Genomic DNA, 13,689 nt, shown 5'->3' on the forward strand with positions numbered 1-13,689 from the left:
GGAAGTCTTGAAGAAACCATCTATATGCAGCAACCAAAAGGATTCATTAAGGAAGGCCAAGAGCATCTGGTATGTAAGCTTAAGAGGTCTATTTATGGACTTAAACAAGCTTCTAGAGACTGGAATATTCGTTTTGATCAGGCAGTCCGGTCATATGGATTTGATCAAAGTCCAAGCGAATCGTGCGTGTATAAGACAAGTGAAGGTAATGCAGTGGTTTTTCTAGTACTATATGTAGATGATATTTTACTCATTGGAAACAATGTTGAGATGTTGTCATCAGTAAAGGCATGGTTGTTCAAACAATTTGACATGAAGGACTTAGGTGAAGCGGCATACATCCTTGGGATCAAAGTTATAAGGGATCGCAAGAAAAGGATGTTGGCTTTATCTCAAGAGCCCTACATTGATGAAGTATTAGCTCGTTTTAACATGCAGAACTCCAAGAAAGGTTTTCTACCTTTTAAGCATGGAGTTGCTCTATCTAAGAAGCAGTGTCCTTCGACACCTAAGGATATAGAGAGCATGAAAGCAGTTCCTTATGCTTCAGCATGTGGAAGCTTAATGTATACTATGTTATGTACGAGGCCTGACATCTGCTTTGCTGTAGGCATGGTTAGTAGATATCAGTCGAACCCAGGTCAGGAACATTGGAGTGCAGTAAAAACTATACTCAAGTACCTGAGAAGGACTAAGGAGTATATGTTAATTTACAAGGCCTCAGATCTATTTCCTTTGGGATATACTGATTCAGATTTCCAATCAGATAAGGATAAGAGGAAATCAACCTCGGGATATGTTTTTACTTTGGGAGGTGGAGCCGTTATATGGAGGAGTGTAAAGCAGAAATGCATTGCAGACTCCACCATGGAGGCCGAGTATGTGGCGGCCTCTGAGGCTGCCAAGGAGGCTGTATGGTTCAGGAACTTCCTTTTGGACTTAGATGTGGTACCTAATTTGCCTAGGAGCTTGACGGTGTATTGTGATAACACTGGTGCTGTGGCAAATTCAAAGGAACCGCGAGACCACAAAGCAGCTAAACATATTGAACGTAAGTATCATCTCATACGAGGAATCGTAAAGCGAGGGGATATAGTTGTGGCTCACATATCATCAGAAGACAACCGAGCAAATCCTTTCACAAAGAGCTTGCCAACCAAGGTTTTTGACAAGCATGTGGAAGCGATAGGAGTCAGATGGATGGACACATAGATTTTTATGTAATAGTGGATTAAATAAACACTGATGTATGCATAGAATATTTTGAGTATAAGTGGGAGATTGTTAGTGTATACTGAAAATATTTATTTGAAGTATGTACATTTATTTCTGGCCAGTTTATTTGAGAATCATTTGAATGTTTACATGTTGTCTAATATTATATATTGTGAACAATCTAGTATCAAATGGGATACAGAATATTAGATTGTTAAATACGGTTATATAATATAATAAGGTTCACAGCACAGGTGGTGTTGGACAATCCACTGGTATGGCTGTAGTATTATTTAGATTAGTTTATATTGACTAATAAATAATACTAGTATACTTTGTGTATATTGAACAGGATCAAATTTAGAATTGTTCCCTTAATACTGATTAAGAAGGAGAACTAAGATTCTATGTTATTATTAATGCTTAGGTTCTTAATCCGGAAATAGTAATTGACACGTGTATATTATTTACATGCTTTGATTTATATATGAAATAATTCTTTTGAATTATATCATTATATTTTGGGTGATGGAATTATATCCATGGTGGATATTATTTATTGAAGGAATCCATGTCCTGATAATATTCGGGTTAATGATGTCCCCTTGAAAGCTCAAAAAGATTTAATTATGTGAAACCCTGCAGGTGGAATTTATTCTGGCATAATTAAATAAAGGTTGAGTGGATGATCAAGGATAAAATATATTAATTAAATAAATTATCAGTAATTTATTTAATTAATGGACATATGATATTTTAAACATGGGGAATTTAATAAGCAAATAATATTGGAACCGAATTAATTAAATTACGGTATTAGGAAAGGTAGTGCAAATATTAATTCTTTAGTGGATTGAATTAATATTTAATTATATTGGGCTAGGCTCAAGATATAATTAGAAGGCCCAACCTAATTATCCATGGTCCCTATTGTAGCCTATATATATTCTTATTCTCTTCTTGCTTGGAATTGTGTGAAAACATATTGTAGCCACCAAGGAGCAAGAAGAGAGGATAACTTGAGAAGACGGAGGCCACACTTCGCTCAAGGGAATTTGGGAATATAATAGAAGAGCGTGGAATCAACCATTAACAAGGTAATCCTCTTTTCGTAATCTTTATCGTAAAACGTAGTAACACCCTAAGTCCGTGGTTCCCAACAGGTTCTTCCTTAAGGAAGCGATCCATATGCAACGTGGTCAGATAAAAGTGCATCTTGAAAGAGATGTGTCCTAAGTCCAATCATGTATGATGATTTAGGAATAAATTTTATGTAATCTGTTTTGATTTCATTGATATTAATAAAAGACTTGTTTTGGTTTTATTGTGGGCTTTATCTATTTAAGTGTTTAAATAAGATATACCATAGTTTAGAGTAAAACTTTTAATGGATTATGATGAGATAATAATAATGAGACCTAAAAGATGATAACTCTAAACTTAAATATTTCCTAGTCGTAGGATTACTAACTGGTAATTAGTAATCCGCAAAGATCGGTACATACTATGCTTGCTTCATTATGAAGGATGTCTGTTCTCATAGACATTTGTGTGGTGACACTATAGCTAGTATGTAGGTGCTTATTATAGAATAAGTTCACTGAACATGACTCACACAGCTGAACAACTGATGGAGTTCACTCACGTGTCAGCAGTTGTTCACATAGTGATAGTTGTACAAGTATCCTTAGACTTGAGGTCATCATAGTCATCTTGTGTACACTGAACTATGCTTTGGTTTAGTTCTTAGTCTCCAGGGACAATTATAAGGGCTCTACTGGGTATAGGAATTTGTACACGAAGATAGTATATGATCAATAAAGGATCTACCCCTTCCAGTGAAGGAAAAGAATTTTCAATGCTGATCCACTTATGCTAGTTCAGGAATCTCTGGCCAGAGTGAATGAAATTAGAAAGGAGTTTCTCATTTACATTAAATAGAACTAAGCATAGTGAATGGGAAAGCAAATGATTAAATAAGATAGGCTTGACACAAGTTCCATGCCTTGTATTTAATCGTGACATTGCAGGGTAGAAGGAATTAATTGTACGGTAACTATTCACTGAATAGGTTCTTGGTATTCTAAGCAGTGAATTCGTATTATTCGGATAGTCGCGATATGTTGAGAAGTATCCCTCACGATGTAGAATAAACATGATTAATTTGTTAATTATTCATATTTAATAAATTAGAAAATTTATATAAATAATGATAAAATAGTTATATTATTATTTATTTCTACTACCGGCTTAATATTGAACCTACAGGGTCACACCATAAAAGAGAATGATTTAATGGTGGAGGAATTAATTAATAATGGCTGATAATTATTTATTTATGAAATAAATAATTAATTAGCAAATTTAATAATTGATTAAATGAGATTTAATTAATTATAAAATTAATTAAGAAAAGTTCTTAATATTATTAATTAAGAATTTAATTTTGGAAATTAAATCAAGTGAGAGAATTATTTTTCTAAAGTGTTTAGAAAAGGGATTAATGATTAAAAGGTGTTTTAATTATTAGTTAATTGGTTAATAAGAATAATCAATTAAAGGGTTAATAATAATAATATTTTATGGGAAAATTTTCAGCTGAAAATTTTGCCTATAAATATACTATTATAAACCCTATTTGCCTCAACCCAAATAAAAAACCCTAATTCTAAAGTAGAAATAGAGGGAGGCAACTAATTCTCTCAACCTCTTCCTCCTCCATTACATTGATCTCTTGGTGGATACCGGTGGAGTGCTTCACACTTGAGGAGCAGCTGCTAGGGATCTCCGCTCATCGTTCTTGGATCGCTATTAAAGACCTCCATCTTTCCATTAACGTAAAGCTTCTTAAGGTAAACATACTGAACTATGAATTAAATATTATTTTTCGCATGGATCCTGCGGAGGGTTTCGGTTTTTTTTAAGATTTAAATTTACGTTTTCGCTGCGTTTATGTGCTAAAAACCCTTCAATGGTATCAGAGCTACTTGCGAAAAGTTTTTAATTCGTTTATGTGATTAACTATTTTCGATATATGAGTATGTACGTGATTCGCCATGATTTGATGTTGATATAATATGCTTATATATGTATGGTTTTGAATATATGATATTCATGTGAGTTGTATTATCATAAGATGATTATGTAATCTGTATATATACTGATATATACATGATTTATGTTTGTTCTAATTATGAGAATCATATTAGATACGGATTCTGAATTGGGTGCTGCAGATTTGCTGAAATCTGGGTCTGGTGTCCGATATACGCAAACGAATACCCTATTCCATAGGTAAACAAGCGTCTGAACAAAACTGATAGCTATAACTATCAACGACTCGGCTGTAAGGCGTTTGACGTCGTTTACTGCCCGTAAACAGTGATTCTTGTTTTTCTGATTTGATTCTGATTTTTCTGATTTTTGTCATTTTTTTTATGATTAGATCGGATAATATGATATGTTAAGATCAGATTATGCATTTTAACATGCTTTTATGTGTTGTATGAGAATGGTGGATGGTTATGGCCTTTCGACCTTAGTGTAATGGTTTTGGTACTGATAGCATGGTGGATGGTTATGGCCTTTCGACCTTAGTGTAATGGGTTTTGATTTCATATTGGCGAAATAACTTTAAGGAGACAGTTTCAACTAGACTCGAGGATCTCTCTTCTGCTTATATCTTTTCTTTCTCTGTTTGATTTCGTTTACTCACGCACACACTTGTTTGATTTATATGTATTAATCGCAGATTGTATTCACAATCTTAAAGTTATTTCTATACATCTGTGACTGATACATCTGTATCTGCTTGTTTTGTCGAGTAACAGATCAATGGAGAACCAAACTGTGATTAACGCTGGAAACGTGATGGCTGATCCCAACGCACAGATCGCTGAATCTGATGGGGTTCACCAGCAGGCGATTAACCCTAACGCACAGATCGTAGTATCTGATGGGGGTCAAACACCTGTTGGACATGTGCCTTCGGGACATGTGCCTGTGGGACACACTGTCATTGGACAGTTTAGTGTGCTTCTTGGACAGATATCGGCAGGATTCACTCCTCCGATTATACCTGTGGTGCCTACTGGTGTGCATACACATGTAGTACAGACGCACATACCATCTGTCCCACATGCGGTGCCTGCTGCACCTGTTATGCCAACTGTGCCTGCTGCACACGCTGAAAAACCTGAGAAGTTCAACGGAATGAACTTCAAACGTTGGCAACAAAAGATGTGAAGGGTTTTTAGCACATAAACGCAGCGAAAACGCAAATTTAAATCTTAAAAAAAAACCCGAAACCCTCTGCAGGATCCATGCGAAAAATAATATTTAATTCATAGTTCAGTATGTTTACCTTAAGAAGCTTTACGTTAATGATGGAGGTCTTTAATAGTGATCCAAAAACGATGAGCGGAGATCCCTAGCAGCTGCTCCTCAAGTGTGAAGCATTCCACCGGTATCCACCAAGGACACCATGTACTACAATAGCAGGACACTTTGATCTATTCAGATGATCTCGTATTAATTTGACTGGTTACTGATAGCAAACTTGCCAATATGAAATCAAAACCCATTTGCACCAAGTTCTCCTCATAATCTGTCTATTTCCGTCTGCTACTGGCCAAGTTGCAAAAGTAAGTAAGTGTGTGTGAGAGAGAGAGGGAGCTAGAGGGAGAGAGAGGGGGAGAGAGAGAGGGAGAGAGAGGGGGAGAGGGAGAGAGTGTATCCTCGGATAAAATGCTGTTTGTGTGAGAGAGAGGGAGAGAGAGGGGGAGAGAGAGAGGGAGAGCGAGAGGGAGAGGGAGAGAGTGTATCCTCAGATAAAATGCTGTGTTTCAGCAACAATCTGTCTCATATCCTTTTATGGCAAATATGTTTACCCTCTCCTTGCGGTCAAAAATCACAACTCACTCCATTTTTCTCCCATAATCAAATTTGCAAGAGATAAAAATATGTAGCATGTGAAAAAAGATACCGACCCTCTTGAGTCTTGTCCTCGCATTTTTAGTAGCAGCCAACGATAAACCAAACTTACATGGGTTACTTAGCTTACCCGGGATTTCCAATTTTTAATGAAAACTAAAGTTACAAATTCTTTGAACTAAATTTTCAAAAGTACATCCAAAACCTTAGCTGGGGGGAAACTCATCCCTATTTTGGTCATGTTTAAACAATTATACTAGTTTGGCTTAACTCCCTATTTCCACCAGGCTTATATTGATGAAGTGATATTTTGGAAGCAAATTTGTGTGGGATATGTAGGCCTAGCTAAGTTTAAGGAGTACTAAGAAATACTACTATACAGTACCAAGTCCATTCATTTTCAAGATAATGGATATCTTAAACATTAGCAGCTTAAACCACTACATAAACAGGCAGATAAGTCATTGACAGAGAAGAAGACAAAGCCAGCTTTGGTCTCATAGCTTTCGGCTTTTTTCTCCAACAAATAAATAATTTATTTATTTATGTATTGCTACTTAATTATGTGTGCGTTTAATACTCTAGTCACTACTCACTGCCCTGTATATTATTCTAATAGTTATGCGGTAAAAAAAATTACCAAGTAAAAAAGGAATGCATAACATTCTCTCTAAAGGATGGATCTTCAATTTTTTGACACAAAATATACACGTACTACCCTTTATAACGCTTACGCTGTGCTCCAGAGTTTGAAAATAGAGAGAAGGAGAAAAGAAGAGAAAGAATAATTTTTTAAAAAAAAATTCGAGGTGTGCTCCCCATTTTTTTTGCGAGAGAAGAGAAATGATTGGGAGAGAAAATTTCCTATAATTTTCCCCCAAAACTTTCTTCCCAAAAATGGAAAAATTTGGAAAGATCTTCTCATATTATCTTCTTCTTTTTGATCACTTTCTCTCATTTTTGATACAAACTCGGGATTTTCTTTTACAGTTTCTCTTCTCTTTCCATCTCTTCTCTTTTCTCCCAAAAAATCTCGGGAGCACAGCATTAATGATACTCCCTCCATCCCGTTGAATTGTATACGTTTAGTTTGAATACGAAGGTTAAAAAAAATGAAATGTTATAAAAAAAAGTAAGAAAAATAAGTAAAATGGTGGGGTCAATTAATATTAAATATATAAAATTAGTGTAATGGAAAAAAATAGTGGATGAAAGTTGGTGTGATTAATTTTTATATAATAAAATTAAATGAAACATTAAAAAAGAAAAATATATAAAAATGAATTGAACTGACGGAATATTTAACACTCTGAAGCATTGTTAATCTATGCACTGGGGCACTCTCTTAACGAATCTATATGTCTAATTGGACCAAAACTAAAACCACCGATGAAGCAAAGTCCGTCAATTTTGTAATTTATGAAAAATACATCAAATTCTCTCAAACGCACGGTCATTCTTTTTTCCATATACGCATGTGATGTGACACGCATAATGCTTGACAATATTTGCCTTTTTTCTTCCATATACGCATGTGATGTGACACGCATAATGCTTGACAATATTTACCTTTCTCAAAAGTTGTATATCAACGTACTTGACACTTTCTTAAGAAATTTATATATGTCTAGCGGGACCAAAATAAAAAAAAACGATGGGAATCTATACATGTACTTGTACACTTTCTTAACGAATCTATACATGTCAAGTTCGACCAAAACTAAAAAACACTGATTGAAGAAAGTTAACGCATAAGAAAGAAACAAAACCAGCCTTTTTCCTGCTGAGCTAGCAAGAGTAGCGTAAGAAAGAAACAAAACCAGCCTTTTTCCTGCTGAGCTAGCAAGAGTAACATACGGCCTTAAACCATTAAGGTCTAGAAAATTAAACTACTTAATACCTGTATCATAATATAGTTGCAGAAGCCAAACCTCTAAGCGGCAGTGATGTATAGCCTGACATGTGAAACTTATATAAAAAAGAGAACAATATAATCACAATATTAAATACACTTATAAACTTGTAACTCAAGATCACAAGATGAAACAAGTAATAACAAACATCTGCATCTTAAATTTAAGAGTATTGACTTCCTAGTTCAACTACAGGTTTCCAACTGATGTATATGCAAGAAAATTTGCAGCTTGAAAGTCAAATAATTGAAAACAAAAATTTTGATTCGTTTAGAAACTGACTCATAATACATCATATACAGAGTCCTTTGCATGAAAAAAGAAAAAAGGCCGCATTAAAGAAGCTCAAATTTCAGAACCACCACGAAAAACAGTTCAAAACCAATTCCAATGAGTGAAATCAATCGGTCTTGGGGCCCTAGACCAAAATTCAAATTGCATGCGAGATTTTGTTCATTCATACTACACCAGCATAATGAAGACAATACATTTCAGACCAAAATCTGGTACAAATTTCAACAACCAAATATGAAAATACCTTTGACCTTTCCTTAACTCATCAACTACTAAGTCACATTTTCAGTCACGTAATCTAGTAAAATTGAAGCTGCAAGATTGTCCATGATGATCGCCTTTTTGCAAGACTGTCTGCCTACTCACCAAACTAATGCACGAGGAAACTGGGACAGGCAATCAACTGATATCTTCAGTGAGCTTCTACAAGAGCATTAAAAGTTGTCAGAACTAAGAAGACACGGGTTTTAATAATCTTTTCCACATAAACTCAGAATGTTGGTTTATTCGACAAGCAATATGCTCTACCACTAGCAGCCGATATTTATGCTTAAAAAAAGATCAGATCTATTTTTCTTCTCAAGTTGCAGAATGAATTAGTTATCAAGTTTTCACTCGAGGGAGTAGATTGCACTATAGTGAGTTTGTGACCTGTAAAATTATTTTTTTGGCTGCATAATAAATGTGAACAAATGAGTCACCAGAGATACTTTTTATACTATTAAAGGGACTCGTAGAGAAGAACTAATAGCCAATTCTTAACACCATTAACCCCAACCCTGATTTAACTGTTTTTTAGTGTCGAGTTTCGGTTTGTCCCAAAAATTGACACCCCCGGAACGAAGCACAACCTTCATCCGGCCTAGAAAATGATCATGTAAAACATACTTAAATTTTTACTCAAACTCAACATATGGAGGTGTGCGTGTCTTCTATCATGTATAAATTGCAAATCATAATGTGCATGCTAATTGTTCGATTGGTCTGCGATGCAAGTGTGTTTCATGAATTACTTGCTAATTTATGCATTGGGGCCTTTTAATGAAATTTGCTTTACTAATACAAATCTAAGTGAGGTTGAAATATAAAAATTTTAAAGCGGAAACACTTTTCAGCAAGTCAGAAATGAACCAGCATAACCAAAATTGATAGCTTCAATAAATATTTAAAAACTTTATTGACTCCTTTAGATTAGGACATAGGTGAAGTAGTCTTATTATCTTTCGGGGGTATAAATAGTCTAGCTATCAAAATTTAATTATAAAAATGTACATAACTAATTTGTGTATATGGCCCTAATTTGTACATAATTTTATACATTATCTGGAATCACACATAATTGTCCAAATGCGTGCAGCACCTAGATAAAAAAGGAAGAAACTATACCTAAAACCAAAAATAAAAGGACTAAATATTGAAAAAAAAAAATTAGAAAACAATATAGCAATCATTTCACTTTGAAAAAGTTGATCAGCATTAGCCGGAAACATGGAACAATTTATTACAAATTTTCACCTCATTAATTTTCGCAAGGAATACATTTTTTTTACTAAGCACAAGGAATACATTTAAATGAATGAACTTGTAAAACATTAACAAGATAAGCTTGACATGCAGATAATCTTACCTGACTCAAGTGTTAAGTCTCCGTACTTTGATCCAGGTCCAAGCTTTGGATTGTTATATATAATCGAATTGCACATCCACATGCATATATTTCCTCATGAGCTTAACAATGGCTGATGTAAAGTTGGCCAACATCTGACATTCCTCATGGGTTTTGGCATCTGAAACAACCCCATGTATAACCAATTTCCTTAAGTTCGGACATCTTTTAAGCAAGCCTGCAACCCAATCTGCAAACAGATCATTAACGACAGTCCATCCAAGCTCCAAAGTGATTACATTTTGCAAACGTGATGAGCCATGCATACCATAATGAAGCACTCCATCTCGTAAGTCATCCCTCAAATCATAATTCAATGCTAAATGGCTTAACTTTGGGAAACAAAGAGCAACTGTTTCTAAATCCACAATCTCATCTTCATCATCAAAAACCACATCCCAAAACCGAAGCTTTCTCAATTTGGATGATTTAGATATCATTTGATAGAACTTCGACCAAATGATTGTAAAACTGCTAACATCTACAATCTCAAGTTCTTCAACTGTCTCACCAATATCAAGATGTAAAACACTAACATCATCAATCTTAAAATGCTTTAAAGCCCCTTTACCAGTCAATTCAAAAAGCTCAAGTGCACAGTCCTTAAGATGCAAATTTTCCAAACTATCAGCCTCCAGTACAAACTTATCTAAACTTATTGCTTCCACGTAGATACTCTTCAATGTAGGACTACTAAGTTCAATCATTACCTGCGCATCCGACATTACAATCTCCGGATTAACGAGAGAGAAAATCTCAATCCTCGGGCAAGCTGTTAAGAGCAAATTAAGATCAAGGGCTGAAATACTAACGTAACTCAAAGAAAGTGACTTCAGGCAAGAAAATCTCTGGTAATTAGGTTCCACCCCGGTGATTGAATTATGCGCCAACACCAACATTTCCAGCTTTTGCCGCCCACATAAATCAAGAATATTAACATTCGGAGTTGTCCGAACATTATAAAATAACCAACGTAAGGTTTCTCTCGTATACATTAACCAAGCAATAACAGTGGAAGCATTAAATTCATCCACATCATCCATTAAAATAGACAACCCTTGTAATCCAGTGATCTGAAATATAGTCTGAGTAATCAAGATTTCAAGTCTACTAGTTGTCAGATCACGGTAAATAGGCCAATCATCAGAATTAAAGGACAGTGACTGAAGGTGTTTACGGCAAGCCTCTCGCCACTTTCGACAAGTAGCAGAGGCAGTTACCACATCTCGTGCAGCAGCTAAATGTGATAGAATATTACCAATCACTTCAACAGGTAAATACTCCATAACCCGAAAATCACAAAACCCACACAAAACAAGTCCCTCACAAAGCAATCACTAGGATGTCAACTATATATACTGCATATAGTAATATCCCTATAGTGCCAAAAGCATCAATGCCTAATCCATTAATAATGCCTAATTTCAAGAAACGAGCCCTCAATACAAAACAAGTCCCTCACAATCAATCACTAGAATCTGAATTACACACAGTGTATATATATTCTTATATCAATATCAAATCAATGCCTAATCCATTAACAAAGCATTAAACCAACAAATGAGCACAATGTCAAATGCCCACTCTAATTCATTAACAAAGTGAAAACAAATCATATAATTTACAAAAGGGTAAGCATCAAACACAAAGAAAGCTAATAAAAACACACAAAAGAACCGACCCAGATTGTAAAATCGATGAAAAGGTACATGAATCGAAGAAATAAGCTTGACCCACTAAAGAAATGGCATAAATTCACAACCCCGTAAAACCAAATTAATGATGAATTGACAGATGACGAATGAGAATGAGAAGAGGGTGATTGTGAATACGAGAGAGAGAGAGAGAGTTAATTCAATGGCGTTAAGTGAGGGGACAAATGAGATCCGGCAAGCATGATTTGATTTCAGAGTTGAGAGATGAGAGAGTGGGGGGTCTTCAGATTTCAAGGTCCGGGTGTTAATGGGTCGGGATTGCCGGGTTGCACGAGTTTTACGACTCAACCCAATTAAATCGGTTTGAAATTTTTCGATCTAACATGTAAATAATAAAATATAAAATTATAAATCATCTCTACCCGTCATATATCGATTTGGCTCAGGATGGGTTGGTTTGAACGGATTCAATGATTATTTAAAAAAAGTTTCACTACCATATATAATTGCTAATTTCGAATAGTAGAATTTACGATTAAAATACTATTCTTTAAATCTGATTAAATTGAAATTTTAGTAATGTATATCATGTCATAAATCATATACACGTATATGAAATGTAGCTATAAATGAAAATATTTATATCGTATAATGTACAATTACAAATACTATATAGATTATATTTAAATTATTGAACGAGGCTTAAGTTAAATCGGGTTGGGTTGGATTTGCCGAAAAAATATTGAACCCGTACCCAACCCATTTAATGCGGTTTGAAATTTTTTAACCCAACCATGGAACGGGTTTTTTTAAAACGGTTTAACCGGCCTAAAAGAGGGTTGGGTTGGGTCGGTTTGATCGGGTTAACGAACCCATGAACACCCATACGTCTTACATTTATTCGGCTTACGTTGTACCCTTCGCTTCTTCTGAAATCAACGATTCTAAAATTAGCGACGGACTTTTAACCGACTACGTACCCTTGGTATCCGATAATTAATTAAGCATAAACTGTTATATATATGAAAGCAATTGGTATATCGTATTCTGAGATGAAGAACTCAGTTATATTAACGAACAAATACAAATACATAAAGATGCACCAAAAAATATAATCAGTCATTTTCAAAGAAAACTATAGAAACATATTGCGTGATTAAAATCTCAAATCAATTCCATGATTATCTTCGCCAAGATGATTTCAGGGTTAAGCAATTAACGATTATAACAAATGAACTTAGTAAAAATACGAATGTTTTGTTAATTAATATAACACGTACATTATTTTAATTATGATGCATAGCAGGTATAGTTAGTGGTAAAAAATGTTCATCTGCATGAGTCATAACTTTCTGTCCGCGTTACGCACGCTTATTATCCGATATTTTAAAAATGTAAAAAAATAAATAATCGCCCTTTTAATTATTTTATTGGACAATAAAAACTTATAAATGCACCATATTCCTTCTTATAAATGAAAAGAATCGCGACACTATATTCTGAAATGATCATCCTCTTAATTATATTAACGAACAATTAAAAAATATATGGATGCACCAAAAAAACATGATCCCTGCAAAGAAAACTACAGGAACTATTGCTTGGTAAAACACTTGAATATAAACGAAAGGGTTTTCTTCTCCAAAAAGTTTTGAGCATTAAGCAAAATGTGTACTGAGATTTTTAATGGTTACATGTGTTCTTAAGGATCATAAGAAGAGACCTTCGTAACAATTGAAAAACTTTGTTCAATAGTATAACATGTATAGTACCTCATTTATATTTTTCTTAACAGATATAGGTACTCGCAAAAATGTTGCATCTGAATGAGCCATAACAATTTGATATACTCTCTTTACTATACTGAGTTTTATGGTCAGTGGTCATTTGTAAATGTTTGACAATATCTAAGATGTCCAATGATGTAGAAGAGCATGTGTGTGTTCTAGTAGAGGACCAATAACTGGCTAATATAGTTTAATTCAGTAGACTAATGAGAAGGTACAACATGAAG

The 13,689-nt window shown here is 34.6% G+C and overlaps 1 protein-coding gene across 3 annotated transcripts; it reads right to left on the reverse strand.

Moving 5' to 3' along the window:
• Positions 1-7,775: 7,775 nt before the first annotated feature.
• On the reverse strand, positions 7,776-11,987 carry LOC141667711 (F-box/LRR-repeat protein At1g67190-like). 3 transcript variants are annotated; one of them, XM_074474309.1, is made up of 3 exons: positions 9,982-11,987; positions 8,599-8,777; positions 7,776-8,102 (listed from the first exon to the last, which is right to left on the reverse strand). In XM_074474309.1, the coding sequence occupies exon 1, from the start codon at positions 11,304-11,306 to the stop codon at positions 10,035-10,037; it is 1,272 nt and encodes a 423-aa protein (XP_074330410.1). In that variant the 5' UTR covers positions 11,307-11,987; the 3' UTR covers positions 7,776-8,102; positions 8,599-8,777; positions 9,982-10,034. The 3 variants fall into 3 exon arrangements, with proteins under 3 accessions (XP_074330410.1, XP_074330411.1, XP_074330409.1); XM_074474310.1 differs by lacking the exon at positions 7,776-8,102 and having other exon boundaries at positions 8,456-8,777; positions 9,982-10,210; positions 10,289-11,987; XM_074474308.1 differs by lacking the exon at positions 7,776-8,102 and having other exon boundaries at positions 8,456-8,777.
• Between the last annotated feature and the right edge of the window lie 1,702 nt (positions 11,988-13,689).

The sequence above is a fragment of the Apium graveolens genome, chromosome 6 (genome assembly GCF_009905375.1).
Source record: "Apium graveolens cultivar Ventura chromosome 6, ASM990537v1, whole genome shotgun sequence".
In the NCBI taxonomy this organism is placed as follows: Eukaryota; Viridiplantae; Streptophyta; class Magnoliopsida; order Apiales; family Apiaceae; genus Apium; species Apium graveolens.